At 36.3% G+C, this 21,006-nt stretch overlaps 1 protein-coding gene and 1 pseudogene across 1 annotated transcript in view; both read right to left on the minus strand.

Annotated features, from left to right (window-relative positions):
- The window catches only part of MALRD1 (MAM and LDL receptor class A domain containing 1), a 576,163-nt gene extending 555,373 nt beyond the window's left edge, over positions 1 to 20,790 (minus strand). Inside the window, exons 1-2 of the mRNA XM_032244079.1 lie at positions 20,779 to 20,790; positions 19,797 to 20,097 (exon numbers count right to left, since the gene is read on the minus strand). Coding sequence (XP_032099970.1) covers positions 19,797 to 20,097; positions 20,779 to 20,790 — 313 coding nt within the window. The remainder of the gene's footprint in view (positions 1 to 19,796; positions 20,098 to 20,778) is intronic.
- On the minus strand, positions 17,261 to 17,785 carry LOC116527126 (annotated as a pseudogene).
- Positions 20,791 to 21,006: the final 216 nt, after the last annotated feature.

Here is a 21,006-nt window from a genome sequence, read left to right on the forward strand (position 1 = left end):
ATTTTAATCATTGTTAAACAATTGACTATATATCCAAAGCGTTGCAACCATGACTATGGAACTTCTTTTAGTAAATTCTTTCCTGGGAGAATTCAAGAAACCTCCCAGGCTAAGCCCTAATTTCAGGGCTCACTTGCACGCCTGCATCACTCTGACAAGTTTCTTCATTTCCTGACTAGTGGCACTAGCTGTAGCTGGAGCAAACATGCTGCTTAATAATTAAGCAGTGCTTGGCAACCCAGTCAAAAGAACATAATTTTCATTTCATCCTATCACAAAATAATTACCTCAATAAATTGCAGCAATGAGGAATCTTGCTATTATTACAGAATACCACTGGTTGGCAAAATCTTTCAAAGTAAGGGATCTAGGAGTAAAATCAATCAAACAGGCCATTGGTAATGAAGCTTGCATGTCTGCAGATTCAGCATCTGTGGATTCAGCCAATTACATGCCATGAAGCCTGCTTCATCGCCATGGCCTATTTTTATTAATTTTATTCCTAGATCCCATATTTTAAAAGATTTTGCTGATCAGATGAATTGTATAACAATAACAAAGCTCCTTATTGCTACAATTTACTGAGGTAAGGTAATTGTTGTATGTTATTTGAAGTAACTTATTTCTTATAATGATCTCGTGAAGCAGGCCTGTTCTTCCATTTTAAAGATGAGAAAACTTAGATGGTGTCTTGTAGATATTAAGTAATTTGCTCAAGATAGACGAGCTAGTGAGTGCTGGTGTTGGGAATGGAACATATAGGTCTTTTTTACTACAAAACCACAGCTCTTAAAGCTTTCCTCTAAGGCATAATTATTAATCCACTGTCCCATTTTTATTGCTGACCTATAATTAAAGCTCTAACAGAACTCCTACTTAGCCTAAGGAAACAAGTACAGTATTTCCAGATAGAGTTGATGTCATTCTCTTCAAAAGCAAATAAATTTTATTAGTCTATGAGACATGCTATGATTAAATATACAGTTTCTATAAGGCCTTTGAAATATTTAAGACAGCTGGAATATCCAAATTATTATCTTATAGACTCCTAGTTATCCAGGGAGTCTAGATGAACAAAAAAAAGGAACTAAATTATATAGTCACTTGTATATGTGTTTGTGTGTATATGAAATTCAATTAGCTATACACGTATTGCCATAAATATGTATCTATTTTCAAGTTTGTTTTAGTTCTCCACAATTTTTACAATGATCTATGATTATAAAATATTCTAAATTATTTTATCACCATATTTCAGCAATTATGTGTAGGAAAGGTACACACATTCTCACACAGGCAGTCAAACATTTTTTAAATACCAAGAAATTTAGCTGCAATACAATTACTTAGTTGATGTCTGTCTGCAATGTTTTTTTTTTTAATTCACAAGATAATAATTTTGGAGTGTTCGAACTAGAAAAAATAGCTAAATAAAACATTTTTTCTTCTAAATAGTCTCAACAGGGGTTTTTTTGGTTATAAAATGAATCTAATGAGCACACATATTCAATTAATTCTTACCAAAAAAAAAGAAATCCTGAACTTATAACTGCCAGATGACTCAAAAATACATCAGAAAATTTTCTAAATACTCATTTTCCCCAATAGAGAATTGCACATTTTAAACAATTTGAATAATTTTTCTTGAATTGTAGCTGGTTTACCTTTTAACTTCATATGCCACACGTCCACATTCAAATCTGAAACTGTCTGCTGTAATAAAATCTGTCACCGTGTAGATTACAGCCATCACTAAATACTGTGAAGTAGTAATGCCACAGTTGGACAATATAATGAACAATTAGGACTGCTATGCAGGAACTTATCAGTGGAATCCAAGTTCCTGGACTTTTTGAACTTGTGCAACTTATCGCTTTGTTTTCAATTTCATAATCCCAAAGGTCAGATGTACTGCAGTCAGAAAGGGAGGACTGGAAGGTCGCTTGGAAGTCACAATTAACTCCTGAGTTGGCTTCCATACTGTTAGATTATCTCATTAAATAATTACTAAAGAATTCCTCATTGTTTTGATCTTTAGCATGATAACGGAAAGATAAATGTTAAATAGCATGCCAAAGTGACAGTCAGCTTGGGGCATGCTTTTGAAAAAGGAGGAACGAATAGGATAAAGTTTTCACTATCATAATGGTGAAGAAACTCAGATAACCCAGAACTCAGGATTAACTCTGGAAAGTATGGTCTGGGTAAAGCACCACAACATAATGTTCTTTCTTTTTAATCAATATGTTATATATATATATATATATGCATATATATATATATATATATATATGTATGTATTTTAATTGTACTTCAGGCATTTTTAAAAAATGTATTTATTACACTTTAAGTTCTGGGGTACATGTGCAGATCATGTAGGTTACATAGGTATACGTGTGCCATGGTGGTGGTCTGCTGCATCGATCGCCCCGTCAGCTACATTAGGTATTTCTCCTAATGCTATTCCTCCCCAATCCCCTCACCCACTGCTATTCCTTCCCTAGGTCCCCATCCCCCAGGCCCCAGTGTGTGGTGTTCCCCTCCCCGTGTCCATGTGTTCTCATTGCTTAACACCCACTTATGAGTGAGAACATGCGGCAATTCCATTATTGGGTATATACCCAAAGGATTATAAACCCATCTATTATAAAGACACATGCACACATACATTTATTGCAGCACTGTTCACAACAGCAAAGACTTGGAACCAACCCAAACACCAAACAATGATAGGCTGGATAAAGAAAATGTGGAACATACACACCATGGAATACTATGCAGCCATAAAAAGGATGAATTCATGTCCTTTGCAGGGATAGAAATGAAATTGGAAACCATCATTCTCAGCAAACTGACACAAGAACAGAAAACATAATGTTCTTAGAAGACAGAACACAACGTAAGAATTAGGAAAAATCTAGGAAGGGAAGAGATGAGACAGAAAACACACTTGTTTCAAAATTTGCCCTGGGTCCATATTAATAATGTACATTTCTCTTTCTCCTACAAGTTCTATGAGGCACAGCTGCAATCTAGTTGTAGTCTTCCCATCACAGAGTCCTACTCTTTTTTTATCATTATTGTGGTAAAATATACATCATATAACAATCTTTTTTTTTTTTTTTTTTTTTTTTGAGACAGGATCTTGCTCTGTCACCTAGGCTGGAGTGTGGTAGTACAATCAAGGACCACTGAGGCCTTGACCTCCCCAAGCTCAACTGATCCTCCCATCTCAGCCTACAGAGTAGCTGAGTGCACACCACCACAGGTGTGTGTTTGTTTTGAACTTGTGCAATGTATTGCTTTGTTTTCAGTTTTATAATCCCAAAGCTCAGATATACTGTAGTCAAAGAGGGAGGATTGGAAGACTGATTGGAAGCCACAATTATCTCCTGAGTTGGCTTCCATACTGTCACTAGACTCTTTCATTAAAGAATCACTAAAGAATTACACCTACACAGCACCAAACCCAGCTAATTTTCTGCATTTTGTAAAGATGGCATTTCACCATGTTGCTCAGGCTGATCTCGAACTCCTGGGTTCAAGCAATTTACCAGCCTCAGCCTCCCAAAGTGTTGGAATTACAGGCATGAGCCACTGTGCCCAGCCCATTTTAACCATTTTTAAGTGTATAGTTCTGTGGTATTCAGTGTATTGACATTCTTAAGCAGCCATCACCACCATCTATCTCCAGAAGTCTTTTCATCTTGCAAAATGGAAACTGTACCCATTAACACCACCTTTCCATTTCTCCCTACTAACCCCTGGCAACCAAAATTCTACCTTCTGTCTTTATGGATTTGAGTACTGTAGGTAACTCATATAAGAGGAATCATGCAGTGCATGTTTTTTTGTGTGTGTGAGTTGCTTATTTCACTTAGCATAATATCTTCAAGGTTGATTCACGTTGTAGCATATAAAATTTTATCTATTCATCTATCAATGGACATTTGGGTGGTTTTCAGCTTTTGACTGTTGTGAATAATGTTGCTGTGAACATGGGTCTAAAAATACCTGTTCTTTGGTTTCTTTTGGGAACATACCAAGAAGTGAAATTGCTATATCATATGGTCATTCTATTTCTAATATTTTGAGGAATTGCCATCCGTTTTCCAAAGTGGCTACAAAATTTTACATTCCCACCAGAAAAGCACAAGTGTTCCAATTTCTGCAAATCTTCGTAAGTATGTCATTTTGTAGGAGATGTTTTAGATGGTTATAATACCCATCCCAATGGGTGTGAAGTGGTATCTCGGGACATTTATATATCTTTTTTGAGAAATATCTATTCAAGGTCTTTGTTCATTTTTTAATCAGGTTATTTGTCTTTTTGTCATTGTTGTTGAGTTGTAGTTCATTTTATATTCTGACAGCAATCGTTTATCAGATATATGATTTGCATATATTTTCTACCACTCCATGGATTGCATTTTCACCCGTTGATACTGTCCTTTGATGAATAGTTTTTAATTTCAATGAAGTAAATGTATCTGTTTTCTTTTGTTGCCTGTGCTGTTGGTGTCATTGAATAAATCTTTGCCACATCTAATATTATGAAGCTTTTCTCCTACGTTACTAAAAGTTTCACAGCTTTAGCTCTTATATTTAGATCTTTAAACCATTTTGAGATAACTTGTAGTATATAGTGTAAGGTAAGGGTCCAACTCCAATTATTTTACTTGTGGTTACCCAATTTTCCCATTACCTTTGTTAAAAAGACTGTCCTTTCCCCATTGGTCTTGGGTTCCCTCTCAAAACTGACCTGACCATATATTTGAAGGTTTATTTCTGGGCTTTCTATTCTATTCCACGGTCTATATGTCTGTTTTTATGCCAATAACACACTCTTAGGTACTGTAGCTTTTTAATGAAGTTTGAAATCAGGAAGTGTTAGACTTCTTACTTTTTTCTTTTGCCAGATTTTGTTGTTGTTGTTATTTGAGATCCACTGAGATTCCACATGAATTTTAGGATAAATTTTACTACCTTTACAAAAGAAAAATTATTGAAATTTTGACTGAGATTGCACTGAATCTGTAGATTGCTTTGGGTAGTACTGAAATCTTAACAATATTAAATCTTGCAATCTATGGACACAGAATATCTTTTCCATTTATTTGTATCTTTTTAAATGTCTTTCAACACTGACAGTTTTCAATACGTAAAATTTTTGTCCCCTTAGTCTAGTTTACTCGTCAGTATGTTATTCTTCTTGATGCTACTGTAAGTGAAATTGGTTTATTCATTTCATTTTTAGACTGTTCATCGTTATTGTATTAAAATGCAATTCAGTTTTGTGTGTTTGTTTTGTATCCTGCAACTTCACTGAGTTTTTCAACTAGTTCTAACAGGTTTTTTTTTTTTTAAAAAAAAAATGGAATCTTCATGTAAGATCATGTTGTCTATGAATAGAGATAGTTTTACTTCTTCCTTTCCAATTCGAATGCCTCAAAATTTTTCTTGCCTAATTACATGGTCTAAAACTTTCAGAACTATGCCGAATAGCAATGATAAAAAATGGGCATTCCTGTATTGTTCCTGATCTTAAAGGAAAGGCTTTCAGTCTTTTACCATCAAGTGTGATGTTAGCTGTGGTTTCTCATACATGGCTTTTATTATGTTGAGGTTTCCTTCTTTTCCAAGTTTGTGAGTGTGTTTTATCCCTTTCTGAGGAAAGCTACGTGATATGGGTTGGATGTGTGACCACTCCAAATCTCATGTTGAAATGTGATCCCCAATATTAGAGGTGGAGCTTGGTGGGAGGTGTTTGGGTCAGGAAGGTGGATCCCCTATGAATGGCTTGGTGCCCTCCCCATGGAAATGAGTGAGTTCTCACTGTTTGTTCACAAGAGAGCTGGTGGTATAAAGGAGCCTTGCACCTCCTCCCCTCCCTTGCTTCCTGTCTCACAATGTGACACACCTACTCCCCCATTGCCTTCTGCCATGAGCAAAAGCTTCCTCACAAAAAGCCAAGCAGATGCTGGTCCCCTGCTTCTACAGCCTGCAGATGAACCTTTTTTCTGTACAAATTACCTAGTCTGAAGGATTCTATGACAGCAACACAAAATGGGCTAATACAATGTATTACATTGTCACAAAATTTTACATACAATTCATTGCATTGTTCTGGAAAATCATTTCCTTCATTTAGATAACATATAAACATATTTTCATAAAGAATGATTTCCTTTACTCTCAACTAATGTAAAAATTAGTGGCCAGTTCCTGAAAAGAATGAAATGAATCTAAAATATTCCAGTTAAATAAAAGGAAAATTTCAGAATTCTCAAGAGGAAATGTAAGTGAAAGACTGCTATTATTTGGCTTGGATTTAAAAGTATTAATTAGTTTTTATTAAGGATATCTTTGTGATCATTTACATTGAACTAATGTTAACATTTTCCTTGACATAGAAACAGAAAAACCCTAAGTCACAAAGGTATATTAAGGGAATTGAATGAGTACTGCTAGAGCTCACACCAGAATTATCCAACTGGATTCTTCAGTTGGATTCTTTTCATATGTAGTTGCCTCTATCCTAAGGTCTTGAGAACATCTTTGGCGAGAACTGTGTCATCACTGGTATCTCTATAAATGAGAAAAGTATTACCAGACTGCGTTTCAACTTTATTATTGCCTTAGGAGTAGCCTTCAAAGGAGGTCTTCAGTATTTGCAGGTGTCTGATGATATTTGCAGAAATATTAACAAGGTATAGCATTCACTACAGCTTACAGCAGTATTCACTCAAATATTATAAGCGTCATAAGGCTGTTTACAAATAATTCTCTATTCCAGAGAAGCAGTTTGGCCAGAGATGTAATGACTTTTCAGTAGTTTCTATAAGGACAAATACAGGGCCCTAAATAGAAAGTTTAATATCTTGCATGGACAAATTTTTCATTAAGCTAATTCATGAACAAATGAACTCCTGACATTTTTTTTCCCCAAATAGGTTTTCAATCTCTCTCAAAACAAGTAAAATCTCTTTTCCAAATTCAATCAAGCATTTCAAGACTTACCCAGTGGAAAGTCACAATTATTTCTGGCTAGTAGAGAACATTATATTCTATTCATATTTCTCTGATGGAAACTTATTTAAAAGCTGAGATTCAAGGACTCTGCCTTCATAAATTTGATAGCATTCGCAACAGAATGCCAGCCTTCTCTAAGAATTCCTAGCTAAGCCTACAATGTCAATGTGTAAACGAAGAAATAATGTTTGTTTACAAACCTTTTTGCTTGTAAGCAGAAAAGTGTACATGGGATGACCAGCATGGCAGGAGTTCTATCTTTGTACAGATATGGGTTCAGAAGACATTTTGCTTTGGAGGAAAAAAGTCACCACTTGATGTTGCCAGGTGTCTTTGAAATCTTCAAAGGGAGCTCACAAACTGAATACTACTCTTATGTGATATCAATGTGCACACTTGAGCCACAACATAGGAGGAGACTACATTGTAAGACTGAGTAATTTTATCTCATTCCATGGTGAAAGAAAACAATGCGACTAAATATTCCTCCATTCACTCAGTCAATCAGTAAACCAGTAATATCAGCCAGTCTATGTAATATTTATTGACTCTAAGTGCCAATCAGTATTCTAGAAGTGGGAGAACTAGATACATTTCCTGAACTAATGGGGATACTATTTTTCATTTTCATGACCTCCTTAAAATACCAGACAAACTGTTTGCAACTCTGGAAGAATGGTATCATTTCATACAGAAATTTTCTTTTTTTAATTAAAATCTCACTAGGGTACCTGACCCCACCAAATTTGCCCTAATTGTTATAAGGCATCTTTTATTGGAATTGTGATAAGAAACCTTATAAGATAGGTCAAAATAAAATTCCAGTAAAGTCTTAGTTTCTCCCTAGGAGAAAGAAACACAAACTTCACTTGCCAGCTGTTAAATCCTCAGAACTAAGGTTTTCCCCCAGAAAAAGATTAATGGAAACATCAATTGCTTTTCAGACTTGATAGTTGCTGCTTCAAAAGGTGGTTTTATACAAATACTAAATTAAAAATAAAACTTAGTACACAATGAATTGCTTTTATTTCTGTAGGCATCCACATTTCTGCACGCATCCACATTTCTGCATTTAGTGGTACTGAACAGAAAGGGAAAAGACGCAGCAATTTGCCAGGAGGTCAAGCCCGCCAATTTCAGGGATCTGCTGTGCACACCGGGTTCTTTTTTAATCCCTGCCGAGGGTCCTGAGAAGCAGCAGCAGCACCAAAACCAAGGCATGCACTGGATTCCAGGTCACATGACACTGTTCAAGGTACACGACCCCACTAAATTTGCCCCAATCGTTATAAGGCATATTTTATTGGAATTGTGATAAGAAACCATATAAGATGGCTCAAAATAAAATGTCAGTAAAGTTTTAGTTTTTCCCTAGGAGAAAGTCACTGTGCAGCCAATTTCAGCATATGCTGAGAACACTTCCTCAGTTCAATGCTTTCATGTTTTCACAGGCGGGAAGTACTGCCAGTTTTGTACATCATACCCAGAGATGAAAGACCAATCCCCATTACTTACGGTTCATCTTTTCTTTTATAATTCCATTGACCGTTATGACACAAAACAGTCTACAACTAGGAAGCAATTATAGGCACCAAAATATATTAAAGAAAATGATTTCTGTTACACCACTGTGTACACCAGCATCTGAGTCATACAACAATTGACAAGAGTGAAAAGTTCCTAATGGTGTTATCTGGCATGAAAAGTATTTTATGAAGACTGTTTTCAAAATAACAGAAGGAATCTAACAGACCTATGTCCCAAAAGAAAAATAAAAGGCATACCCAGTTCAAGGTTTCTCTGAAGTCCATCTATGGGACCAAGATTAAAATCAGCTCTCTTGGAAGAAAGATAGCACTGAAGGAAAGAGAAAAGGTAACACAGAAATAATTAAAAGCATTGAGTAATAAAATAGCATTGAAGGAAGGAAAAAAGGGAGCATAGAAAAAATAAAAAGCTTTAGGAGGTATTTTTATTTTAACTAAAATAAATGAAGAAATTCCTAATAAATACTCATACCATTGAATCATTAGTTACAAGTAAATACTTGTAAATTTCATATGCTATACCTTGCTCACTGGAAAATTCTCAGAATCTACATCAGTAAAAGTTTCAACAAGGAGTTCAATGTGTTATTCTTGTTGTCTGACCATAAATGTAAGGATTTATTTCTGGTTTCTCAATTGTATTGTTTATATATCCAATTCTACTGTAATGCAATATATTTTTTTTAATTTTCAAGTTTTAAGTTCAAGGCAACACGTGTAGGATGTGCAGGTTTGGTAATGCAGGTAAACATGTGCCATGGTGGCTTGCTACACACATCATCCCATCACCTAGGTATTAAGCCCAGCATCCATTAGCTATTCTTCCTGATGCTCTCCCTCCTGATGACCCCCCCCAACCTAACAACAGGCCCCAGTGTGTGTCGTTCCCTTCTCTGTGCCCATGGGATCTCATTGTTCAGGCCCCACTTATAAGTGAGAACCTACAGCATTTTGTTTTCTGTTACTGTGTTAGTTTGCTGAGGATAACAGCTTCCAGTTCTATCCATGTCCCTGTAAAGGACATGATCTGATTCCTTTTTATGGCTGCATGGTATTTCATGGTGTAACCACATTTCTTTATCCAGTCTATCACTGATGGGCATTTAGGCTGATTTCATGTCTTTGATATTGTGAAGAGTGCTGCAGCACATCATACAAGCTGCTTTGACACTCTAGGATCTTCAATGTAGAAAACTTTGCTGACAAGTCTTGAAGTCTTAAAAATGGTGTTTTTCTTTTTTCTTTATCTTTTGCCCTGTGACCTCCCTCTGGTCATTGCCGCTAGGAAAGTTACAACCATTATAAATGAAACACAAGGAAAAATAGACTGTCCAATTTTGACTAAGAATTGGTCCTTCAATAGCTAAAATGTCTGAATGATGGAGGGCATAGGCTTAACTCCACAGAACTAGAGTCGGAAAACCATAATAGGAGAGTGAGAAGACCCCATCCCTGGGAGGCCAGCCAAGGAAGGATAAGGGGTCTGAGAAGAGGGCAGGAAAGATGGGCATGACTTTGCAGGGGGTTGATTGGGGAAGAGACCAGAGAGAGAAAAAAGGTCCTGGTTTCCAGAAACCACATCAAAAAAAAACTGTGTTCACCTCATGTGATGGTTAAGCAACTTCTAGGCCGGCGTCAGGGAGTGTGATGGAAGCTGAGCTCAAACTTGCAGACAAGTTGTTGCTTTCAAAGAAACACCAGCACAGAGGATCCATATGAGCTCCTCTTACTGCTGTAAGATGAGGTACTTCCATAAAAACAACCGCATGGGGCAGAAGGCTCACCAAAGAAGCATCGGTGGATACTGGTGGGTACACACACATGCACGCACATACACACAATCACACAAAAGAGAGCCTGGACAAAACAAAATAAAAAGATTGACACCCAGATGGGCAGTTGTGATGGGGAAGGAAAAGTGCCAGACTCTGAAGATGAATAGGACTGGACAATACATGGATTTAAACACTTTTCATGCTGATATTGACTGCCTTTGCTAATATAACTTTAATATTTTATTTTACTAGCAAATTCTCAATTTCCTGATTAAAAAATAACATTTGGCTGGGCATGGTGGCTCATGCTGTAATCCCAACACTTTGGGAGGCTGAGGTGAGTGGATCATGAGGTCAGGAGTTCGAGACCAGCCTAGCCAACTTATTGAAATCCTGTCTCTACTAAAAATACAAAAATTAGCTGGGTATGGTGGCAGGCACCTGTATTCCCAGATACATGGGAGTCTGAGGCAGGAGAATCACATGAACCGGGGAGGCAGAGGTTGCAGTGAGCTGAGACCCCACCACTGCATTCCAGCCTGGGCAACAGAGCGAGACTCTGTCTCAAAATAAAGAAATAAAATAACATCTGCAACAACAAAGAAAGGAAAACAAAACCTCTTTCATTATTTTGAGGAAAAACATAGAAATGAAAAAGAAAGGGAATCCTGTTACATGGCATATATTCCTAATATTTTCTTGCTCTCATTTCTAGAATAAACACAATTTCTAATAGGAAGGCTGTTTACTAGATCATTTTAAAATATAATTTTACCCTTATTATAAAAACAATAGATGTAGAGGCCAGCATGGTGCCTCATGTTTATAATCCCCACACTTTGGGAGGCCGTAGTGGGAGATCACTTAAGGTCAAAAGTTCAAGACCAGCCTGGCCAACACAGTGAAACCCTGTCTCTACTCAAAAAATAAAAATAAAAATAAAAAACAACTTTAGCTGGGTGTAGTGACATGCACCTGAAGTCCCAGCTACTCAGGAGGTTGAGGCAGGAGAATCACTTGAACCAGGAAACAGAGACTGCAGTGAGCCAAGGGCATGCCACTGCATTCCAGCCTGGGCAACAGAGCAAGACTCCGTCAAAAAATAACAAAACAAAACCCCAAAAACAATAGATGCTGTTTTAGAAAAGTTGGAACCATAAAGATATACCAAAAATAAAAGTGGTACATAAGCCCAACATGTAGAGATAATTCTGTCTCATATTTTATGGGCAGTACCATACTATATCTTTAAGTGCAATAAATATATTGATGGGTAATCATGGTTTTTCCATAACAATATATCATCAGCATTTTCTCATTTTTAAATAGCATTAAAAATTATGACAGATGGATGCACAGATGTCCATATTATCGATGCATCATAACTTATTTAAATATTAACCTAATATCATAAAATTAGATGACTTCCCATTTCTACCATATTAAACGATATTTTGAGGAGACTTTTTTCATGAGCTCATTTTGTTTCTTAGAATAAATTTCCAAATGTGAAATTACCAGTTAGAGGGCATGAACACTTTTAAAATCCTCTTTCATATTATAAAAATACTAAACAAAAAAGGTAGGGTTTATAATTCTCTTGCCTGCAATAGTATCCACCTTCCTATACGCTTCCCGACAATGAACATGCTTTTTTATTTTTCATATTTATTTTATTTTAAAAATATTGGTAGCTTTTTGTTTTCAATTGTGATTTACAACTAATAGTGAAATTGATAACTTCATCATATGTGGTCATTTCTCTTTGTGTATGTGTAAGTTGTTTTCAAGACTTTTACCTGTATTTCTATGGAAGAAAAATGTATCTTTGATTTATTGACCTGGAAAAGAATTATTGGTCTGCTATACTGCAGACATTTTCCCTCCTTCATTTTACTTGCGATGTTTCGATATACTGAAACTTTTAATTTATACATTCTAATTTACTGACTTTTAAAGTTTTCGTCTTTCATTTAACACTTAACAAAGGTCTTTCCCATCCCAATACTTATTCAACATCAATATTCAAAAAACATATTTTGAAAATCTACTACATATCAAAAAAAAAAAAGAAAAAAAAGAAAGAAAAACTTGCCTTGACTTTTCAAAGCTGATTATTAGGGGCAATAAAAACTATGGCTTCATTGTTAATATTCAACATTTTATCTTTAGAAACGTTTGTTATCTGGAGCAGATAAGAAATGTATTTCATGAAATTGCCCGATACTCATTTATTGTATGTAATAAGAACGGCATGGTATGGTGGTTAGTATTGGCGGTTTCAGGATCAGATAGAATTGTTTGTGAATTCCAGCTCCTCCATGGAACAGCTCTGTGCCCTCTGGCATTTTATTTTACCTAGTCTAAGACACATTTCCTCAAGCTGTAAAATAGGAACAAAAATAGAACTACTATTCCTACTATTTTTGTCTTTGGTAAAGATTAAACAAGACACTGGATGGAGATTATTTAACAGTGCTTGGCATATAGTAAGTATGTATACAAATCAACTGAAATTATTATTAGCCATTTTGCTTTCCCAACTAATTTGGAATGCCAACTCTATTTGTGAAACACATTACAGATATGCTTAATATTTCTAACAATCATATTCTTTTCTAATTATAAACTTTCATATTTTTAGTGTAGTTTATATGCTACACTATTACTCCTATTAATGAAACTTTTCTCTTTACCTTCTCCCTTTTTCTACCTATTTATCTCTCATTTTTCTACATAAACTTGCAAGATACTTTCTCAGGTTCCAAAATTTATCCTTGTTAGATTTTGTACTAGAATATAATTAAATTGATTCCATGAAAATGGACCTATTTCCAGCATTGAAACATCCCATTAAGAGGCATAGTCTTGTCATGAGTCTTTTTTCTGTACATCTGTATTTTTTCTGATTTTCTTCAGATAGGTTCTACATATTTATTTTTAGATTTCTTGCATAGATAATTATGTTGTAATATAAACTGAATGCGTGTTTCCCCTACAATTCATATTTAAAGCCCTACTTGCCAATGTGATAGTATTTGGAGGTGGGGTCTTTGGGAAGTTATGAGGTCATGAGGGTGGTGCCTCCATGACTGGATTACTGCCCTCTCAAGAAGAGCCACAGGAGAGGTGATCTGTCTTTGTGCAATGTGAGGTCTTAATAAGAAGGCAGCCATCTGCAGACCAAGAAGAAGGCACCAGACACTGAATCTGCTGTCACCTTGATGGTGCCAGCAACTAACAAATATACTTAATTACCTATCAATAATTATCTTGAATGCAAATGTATTGAACATCAAAAGACACAGAATGACTGAACAGGTAAAAACCCATTTTATGAGACCAGCATTACCCTGATAATAAAGCCGATAAGGGCATTTAAAGGATAAAAATTACAAGCCAATATTCCTGATGAACACAGATACAAAAATTTTCAACAAAATATTGGCAAACTGAGTTCAGCAACACATTAAAAAATCATTCAGTATGATCAAGTGGGATTTAGCTCAGGAATGTATGTATGGCTCAACATATGCCAATCAAATAATGTGATACACCACATTAACATAATGAAGGACAAAAACCATATAATCTTCTCAACACACTTAGAGAAAGCATTTGAAACATTCAAAATCCTTTTATAATAAAATATTTCAACAGATTACATATAGGGAGAATACAAGAAAAGCCATATGGCCAACATGTGGCAAACATCATACTTCACAGTGAAAACTTGAAAACTTTTTTTGTAACATCAGGGACAAAACAAAAATACCCATTCTCACCATTTATTTTCAGCTTCATACAGGAAGTCCTAGCCAGAGCCTTTAGGCAAGAGAAAGAAATAAAAGGCATTCAGATCAGAAAGAAAGAGGTAAAACTGTCCCCGTTTGCAGATACATCATCTTACATGTAGAAACCCAAAAAACTCAACAAAAAACTGTTAAAGCCAATAAAAAATTCAGTAATATTAAAGGATAAAAAGCAGCATACAAAAATCAATAGTTTTTCTATATACTAATAAGAAACTATCCAAAAAATTGTGAAAACAATCCCATTTACAACAGCAACATACAAAGCAAAAACTTAGGTATAAATCTAATTAACAAGGTGAACGATCTGCATACTGAAAACTATAAAACACTGAGAATTAAGCTGAAGGAAACACAAATATATGAAAAGGTATTCCATGTTCCCAGATTTAAAAAATTAATATTGTTAAAATGTCCACAGTACTCAGAGCAATCTACAGAATTAACGCAATCCCTATCAAAATCTCAATGTAATTTTCACAAAAATAGAAAAAAATTTTAAATTCATATGAAATCACAAAAGAGTCCAACTAGTCAAAACAATCTTGAGCAAAAAGAACAAAGCTGGAGGCACTACATTATTTGGTTTCAAAATATACTATAAAGCAACTCTAATCAAAACATAAAAATAGAAGAACAAAAATAGACATACAGACCAAAAGAACAAGCTAGAAAACCCTGAAATAAAGCAACATTTTTCTTTTAACTTTAATTTTAGGTTCAAGGGTACATGTGCAAGTTTGTTATATAGGTAAATTGTGTCATGAGAGTTTGGTGTAGATTATTTTGCCACCCAGGTAATAAGAATAGTACTCAATCGGTGGTTTTTCAATCCTCACCCTCTTCTCTCCCTCCACTCTTAAGTAGTCCCCACTGTCTGTTGTTCCCCTCTTTTTGTCCATATACACTCAATGTTTAGCTCCCATTTATAAGTAAGAACATGCAGCATTTTCTTTTCTCTTCCTGTATTGTGTATCAAATCACATATTTGTAGTCAACTGATTTTGACAAAAGTGACAGAAACACACAATGGAGAAAGGAGAGTTTCCTCAGTAAATGGTGTTAGAAAAACTGGACATCCATATTCAGACAAAGAAAATTGGACCCTTATATCTCACCATGTAAAATAACCAACTTGAAATGGATTAAAGACCTAACTCATAGGCTTTAAACTATAAAACTTCTACCTGTAAAAGTAAAGATGGAGGAAAGTTCCACGACATTGGTATGGGCAATAATTTTTTGGCTATATCCCCAAAAGCCCAGGCAACAAAAACAAATCAGACAAATAGGACCGCATCAAACTAAAAGGCTTCTGCACAGCAGAGATGACAATTAGCAATTTAAAGACGAAAATCCACAAAATGATAGAAAACATTTGTAAACCACGCATCTGATAATGGTTGACATTCAGAGTATATAAAGGGCAGAAGCAACGTCATAGCAAGTAAATAACCTGATTTAAAAGTGGACAAAAGATCCGAGGAGACATTTCTCAAAAGAAGACATACACAAATATTCAATAGGTACATAAAAAAACTCTCAGTATTACTAATTATTATGAAAATCTAAATTACAACTACAATGAGATATAATCTCCTATCTGTTACAACGGTTTTTTACCAAAAATAGATGAAAGACAACAAGTGCCGCAGAATGCAGAAATAAGGGAGCAGCACCAAAACCAAGGCACGCATCGGATTCAAGGTTGTTTTTGGTCCAGTTGTCAGATTCCAAACTAAACCCCAATGGATTGCAAAGATGACCAAATAAAAGCCCTGTTTAAAACTTCCTCAATTTTTAAAAGCAAAAGCAATTACTAGAAAGTAAAACAATTAAGAGGGATCATGTGTGCTTACAAGTGTCTTCATGTGATCTTTCTCCAAGTCCAACCACCAAGGACTCTGAGAGCTGGCAGGTCTGAGTAACCCTGGTGACTGTTCTTTTCACCTTATCAAAATCTTAGCTGAAAACAATGGATGAGCCAATGACAGCAGAGGGTGGCAGGGCTGAGGACGCAATTTCATTTCCCAGGCTGATGGAGAGTGAAAAAGTACAGTGGCAAAACTAAACAAGGGAGGTTTTCCGACCTTGCCTGAAGGCTTCTGGCCAAAGCAAGGAAGTATCATGGAAGTTGCTGGGTGGCGATGGTGCAAAAAGGATTTTGAGGAGGAGGACAGAAAAAGCAGCACCCCTCAATAAAGGTGGGGAAGAGAGAAGATATGGGGAAAGCTCTGAATTCCTCACAGAAGGCTAATCTCAGAGAGGAGTGGAGGGGTTGCAACCTATGCTTCGGCAAAGGGCAGGAGTAGAGGACCCTGGGGACAGGATGATGGTTTGGAAGGGGCATCATTTAAGACTTAAAGAAACCAGGGGTGCAGGCAAAGCACCCCACACACCCAGCAGTAGTCCCACACGCTGGGACCTGAAACCTTCGCATCTACTCTAACAAGCCCCCCAGGTTAGAGGGCTGTTGTTGCAGGGGGAGTGGGAGGTGGGGGAGGGGGAGGGAAGAAGACAGAGACTCCAGACCGTGTAATCAGCAGCAAGGTGATTGTGTGATGTGTCTTCTCACAGCTGAGTTAGATGTGCCCCAACACTTACAATAGGAATCAATTTAAGTAGACTTTCTTGATCCCAGAAGTTCAACTATGTGGACAGTGGTTACACTTGACAAGATGATTTATTACAGCACAACTTATATAATTCAAATGGACAAAAAAATCAGTATCATTTACAATATCTTAAGATAAATTTCCAGCTGGGTGTAGTGGCTCATACCTGTAATCCTAGCGCTTTGTGAGGCCAACGTGGATGGATCACAAGTTCAGGAGTTGAAGACTAGCCTGGCCCATATGGTGAAAATCCTTCTTTACTAAAAATACAAAAATTAGCTGGGTGTGGTGGCACATGGCTGTAGGCTGGGAGGCTGAGGCAGGAGAATCACTTTAACTGGGGAGGCAGAGGTTACAGTGAGCTGAGATTGCACCACTGCACTCCGGCCTGGGTGACAGAGCAAGCCTCCATCTGAAAAGATAAATTTCCTTTGAATGGGAGGTTCCTTTCAAGTACTTTGAGCTTTACAAGGTGTATCTAGAAAATTTACTACTGCAGAAAATGAAGACTACTTAAATTGAATGGGGGAAAGGGGAAGGGCTTGTGGTTTTTCTTTTTGATTAATTGTTGTAACACTGTCCTTCAGGTGGCTGACGGAATTTCACATCTTCTTTAGACATCATTAGGTGCCAAAGTACTTGCATGACAACTTTGATGCTATATGAATTCTGCCATTTTGCTAGTATTGACATGGCCCTTGGGTCCACCACTCCATTAGAACTATTAAGCCCATTCGTATTAATTTTTGTTACAAATCTTACAAAGGGGGTGTGTCTGGGTATTTAGGCCCACATGCTATTTTAAGGCTGTATATTTGGTTTTCATAAATTGTTCTTAGAGGCTCAATTATCATCCCTGTCCATCTTGTAAATACCATGTCTTCATCATCTTCTAGACCCCAGCGAATTGTGCCACCTCCTACTCCTTTCTGGCCTTCTTCAAGTTCTTCCAACAGTTGGAAATTGCCAGGGACTTTGACTCCCAAATCCATGGTGGCTGACATTTTGAGTCGCTGTCCAATAACTTATTTTCGCAAATGTATTAACACACCAGATGCATCAGAAATTTAACTTCAACTATGCCAACTTTATTCAGAAAAGTTGACATATTAATCTGTTTCTTTAAAGGTCACACAAGTTGGATGTTAAAGGGGACACTGATTTTTTTTTTAATGTGGCTACTGTAAATCCTTACAAAGTTAGTTAAAAAAAAAAAAAGATCTAATCTATAAGTTTAGTATCACAAGTTTCCATGAGTGAAATTGCTTAGCTATTGTTATTTCTTCATAATATTTTTCTTCTAGCATGATATACAAAAGAAATTCATGCTTTAAAGTGATTCTCAATTTTTATCTGCAGATTCTCACCCACATTTTAAATAAAATGCAAAAGTAGAAATTTCTCAGAAATCAAAATGAAAAGCAAGAAGGCCAAAAGGTAACCTCTCCATGTAACGTTTAAAATGAAATCTGTTTATTTGATAGATATATGCCTTCACTTCTTTCCAAGGCTGTAAGTTATTAGAATTTTTCATGCAGCCAAGACCTTTCCTACTCAGCGGCTTTCCAATTCTTCACATTAACCTTTTCTCTGAAGCAGGACCATGCATGTTATCACAGCCAGGGTACTGAAGGAGGCTTCATATAGATTAATAATGGAAGGGAGTTGACACTGCTTGTCAAACCAGCCAAGTCGTTCCTCTTTGCTGCTCATCAAGGAATAGTGAGGGCTCTTCCAGACGGGCCAGAGCAAGGGGCAATAAGCCTACAGTTAGCATCTCTAGGGAAATTGGACAAATACAAATGAATCCTTGCCCTTGGCTGCACTTGGTATTGAATGGTTACTGAGTAGTAACAGCACGACAGCTATCCGAAACTAAGAGAAAAATATTATTAGCCTGTTTCATTCTACAGAGAAAAAAGTTTTCAGTAATCACTTTTCTTGTTTTAATGTAATAGCAACTGAATATATAAATGGAAGGCAAACAATGGCAAAATCAAATACATAGAACCTCATTTTAGCAGAAGAGAATGAACTCTGTAAACATGAATTGATATTTTATCTGAATAAAAAAGAAGAAGATATATGTTTGAGTTAAGTGACCTATAATAATAGAATTCGTGCCTCTGGATAATTAATTGCACCAATAGCTACTATGAACCAGCAATGAGCCCCTGGTAATTTTATGAAAATGTGGTTTTTGAAGGGCGATTGTGTGTAAGAATGACACTAGTCTCCATTGCTGAAAGAGAGTGTGCCCTCAAGACTTCATACTGCAGTAGAAATGACAGGAATGTGTGTGTCGTTTCCCACGTTTTCCCTTCGTAAACTTCTTCGTTTATCAGTGTTCTCCCAGTATGCCATGGGGCATTTTCCCACCTGTGAGAGTTACTTTATCTCATCTCAAGACCTCTTATAATAAAATAAAGGTTCCAAATCACACAAGATTTGGGTCCCAGATGACTCGCCCAGGACATAAATCTAGGTCTCGCATTCTCCAAAGCTTGTGCCCTCCTACTACTCTGAAATCAAAGGACAAAAGCCAGAGCTGTATTCCATGTGCAGTTGGCACCAACACACCTGGCAGCAGTGATCTGTCAATGAACATAAAATCTACCCATCCAATTTAGTATTCATTTCAAATATTTCCACATTAAATTCACACTTAACCTGTTCATTTCCACCACAGCATTTTACAGCGGCATTAAGAAGTTCTTTTGAATTTTGTTTCATTCACGTAACATAAAAACTACATTTTTGTTTAGTACTTCATAATCAGTGAAAACTGACTGAAAACATATTCCATCAGGTTAAAATCTTCATGATTTGTTAATTTTTATATACGGACTTGTCTCTTTAGTAAACAATATATCTTAGTTTCTGATCTACACTAAAGGCATATAAAATAAAATTCATACAGAGCCAGGTATCTAGCCAAATCTCCCAGACTTCTCAGAAGCCCTGCTTTCAAGATGTACAGGGAACTAAAACTGGAAAAAGGAGAATGTCACTTACAGTGCTGTTCATCACTGTTGTCCCCACACTGGTCTGTGAAGTCACAAACACAGTCAGGAGGCAAGAAGACTCCATTGTCACACTGAAAGCTTTCTGTTCCTTGCCGACCCAGTGCAGAAGTGAAAACACAGGCAATCCAAAGGAAACAAAAAGCTTCATTCATTGGGAATGCCAACATTCTGTCCAGGAAGAGAAGTATTCCTTGGTATTGTCTATTAGAGATCAAGCAGTGGTAATAAGGAAGTCCATCACTGGAAACATTCTTTTTTTCGATATTCTTCCGTTCCCAGATTTGCTTCTTCTAACTGGATACTATTGGTAACTATCTGCAACTCTAACAAATTACTCCTCAGGCAGTTAATTTATTCTTTCAGGGGAGTGACTTTAGAAAATATTTAACTTGAATAACTGCATTGCTTCCGTATCTAGCTAACCATAGATGATTATCGCTCCCTGTATGCTATATTTACAAAATTTAAGCCTTTATGGTCATGCTATCTCCTGAAAGACATTTGTAAAATATAAAGGCCAGGAAAATAAATAGGAGGGGAGAGGGAACCATGATAAAGTTATAAGTCGCATAAAAATGGCCTGTGGTAATTCCTATACTCACCTAATCACATTCATGTAATTTAGAACATAATGGTGAACACTAAAACATACTCAAAATTTCAGGCCCAATTATTAGAACTGCTCTATGAAAATAAAATGCTTACCCATTATTATCACCTGCTTGTTTTTGTTTGTTTTGTTTGTTTATAGCACACGGCTGCTAGTAAGTGCTTCTTGAGATAAATTAAGAAATACAGATTTTTAAAAGTTGAGAGGACATTGGATGTTACTGTTTATAAATCACAAAACTTCAACCCAAGGAAGTTATGGGATATATGTGAGAAAATAAAGAAAGGTGGTGTAAGAAACTAGCGCTCAAATATCCTGCTGTTAAGCACAGTGTTCGCTCTCCTGTAGCACAAGAATTCACCTGCCAGTTCATCATAACTGACTTTTACAGGTGAAACACATGATTTCAGGATGCATATTCAGAATGAACAATATATTGAAGTGGAGATCACACAGACACATTAATTACAAATCTTATGAAGGTGAATATTATGGAAATTGTGTGATGTTGTACATTCCTTTATATTTGATTTCTTAAGGGCATGTTAAAATTCTTTTTCAACTATTTTAATTTCTGCAGTGTAACCAC

Source organism: Sapajus apella, unplaced genomic scaffold (assembly GCF_009761245.1).
Source record: "Sapajus apella isolate SASKATOON/1434 unplaced genomic scaffold, GSC_monkey_1.0 scaffold53, whole genome shotgun sequence".
NCBI classification, from domain to species: domain Eukaryota; kingdom Metazoa; phylum Chordata; class Mammalia; order Primates; family Cebidae; genus Sapajus; species Sapajus apella.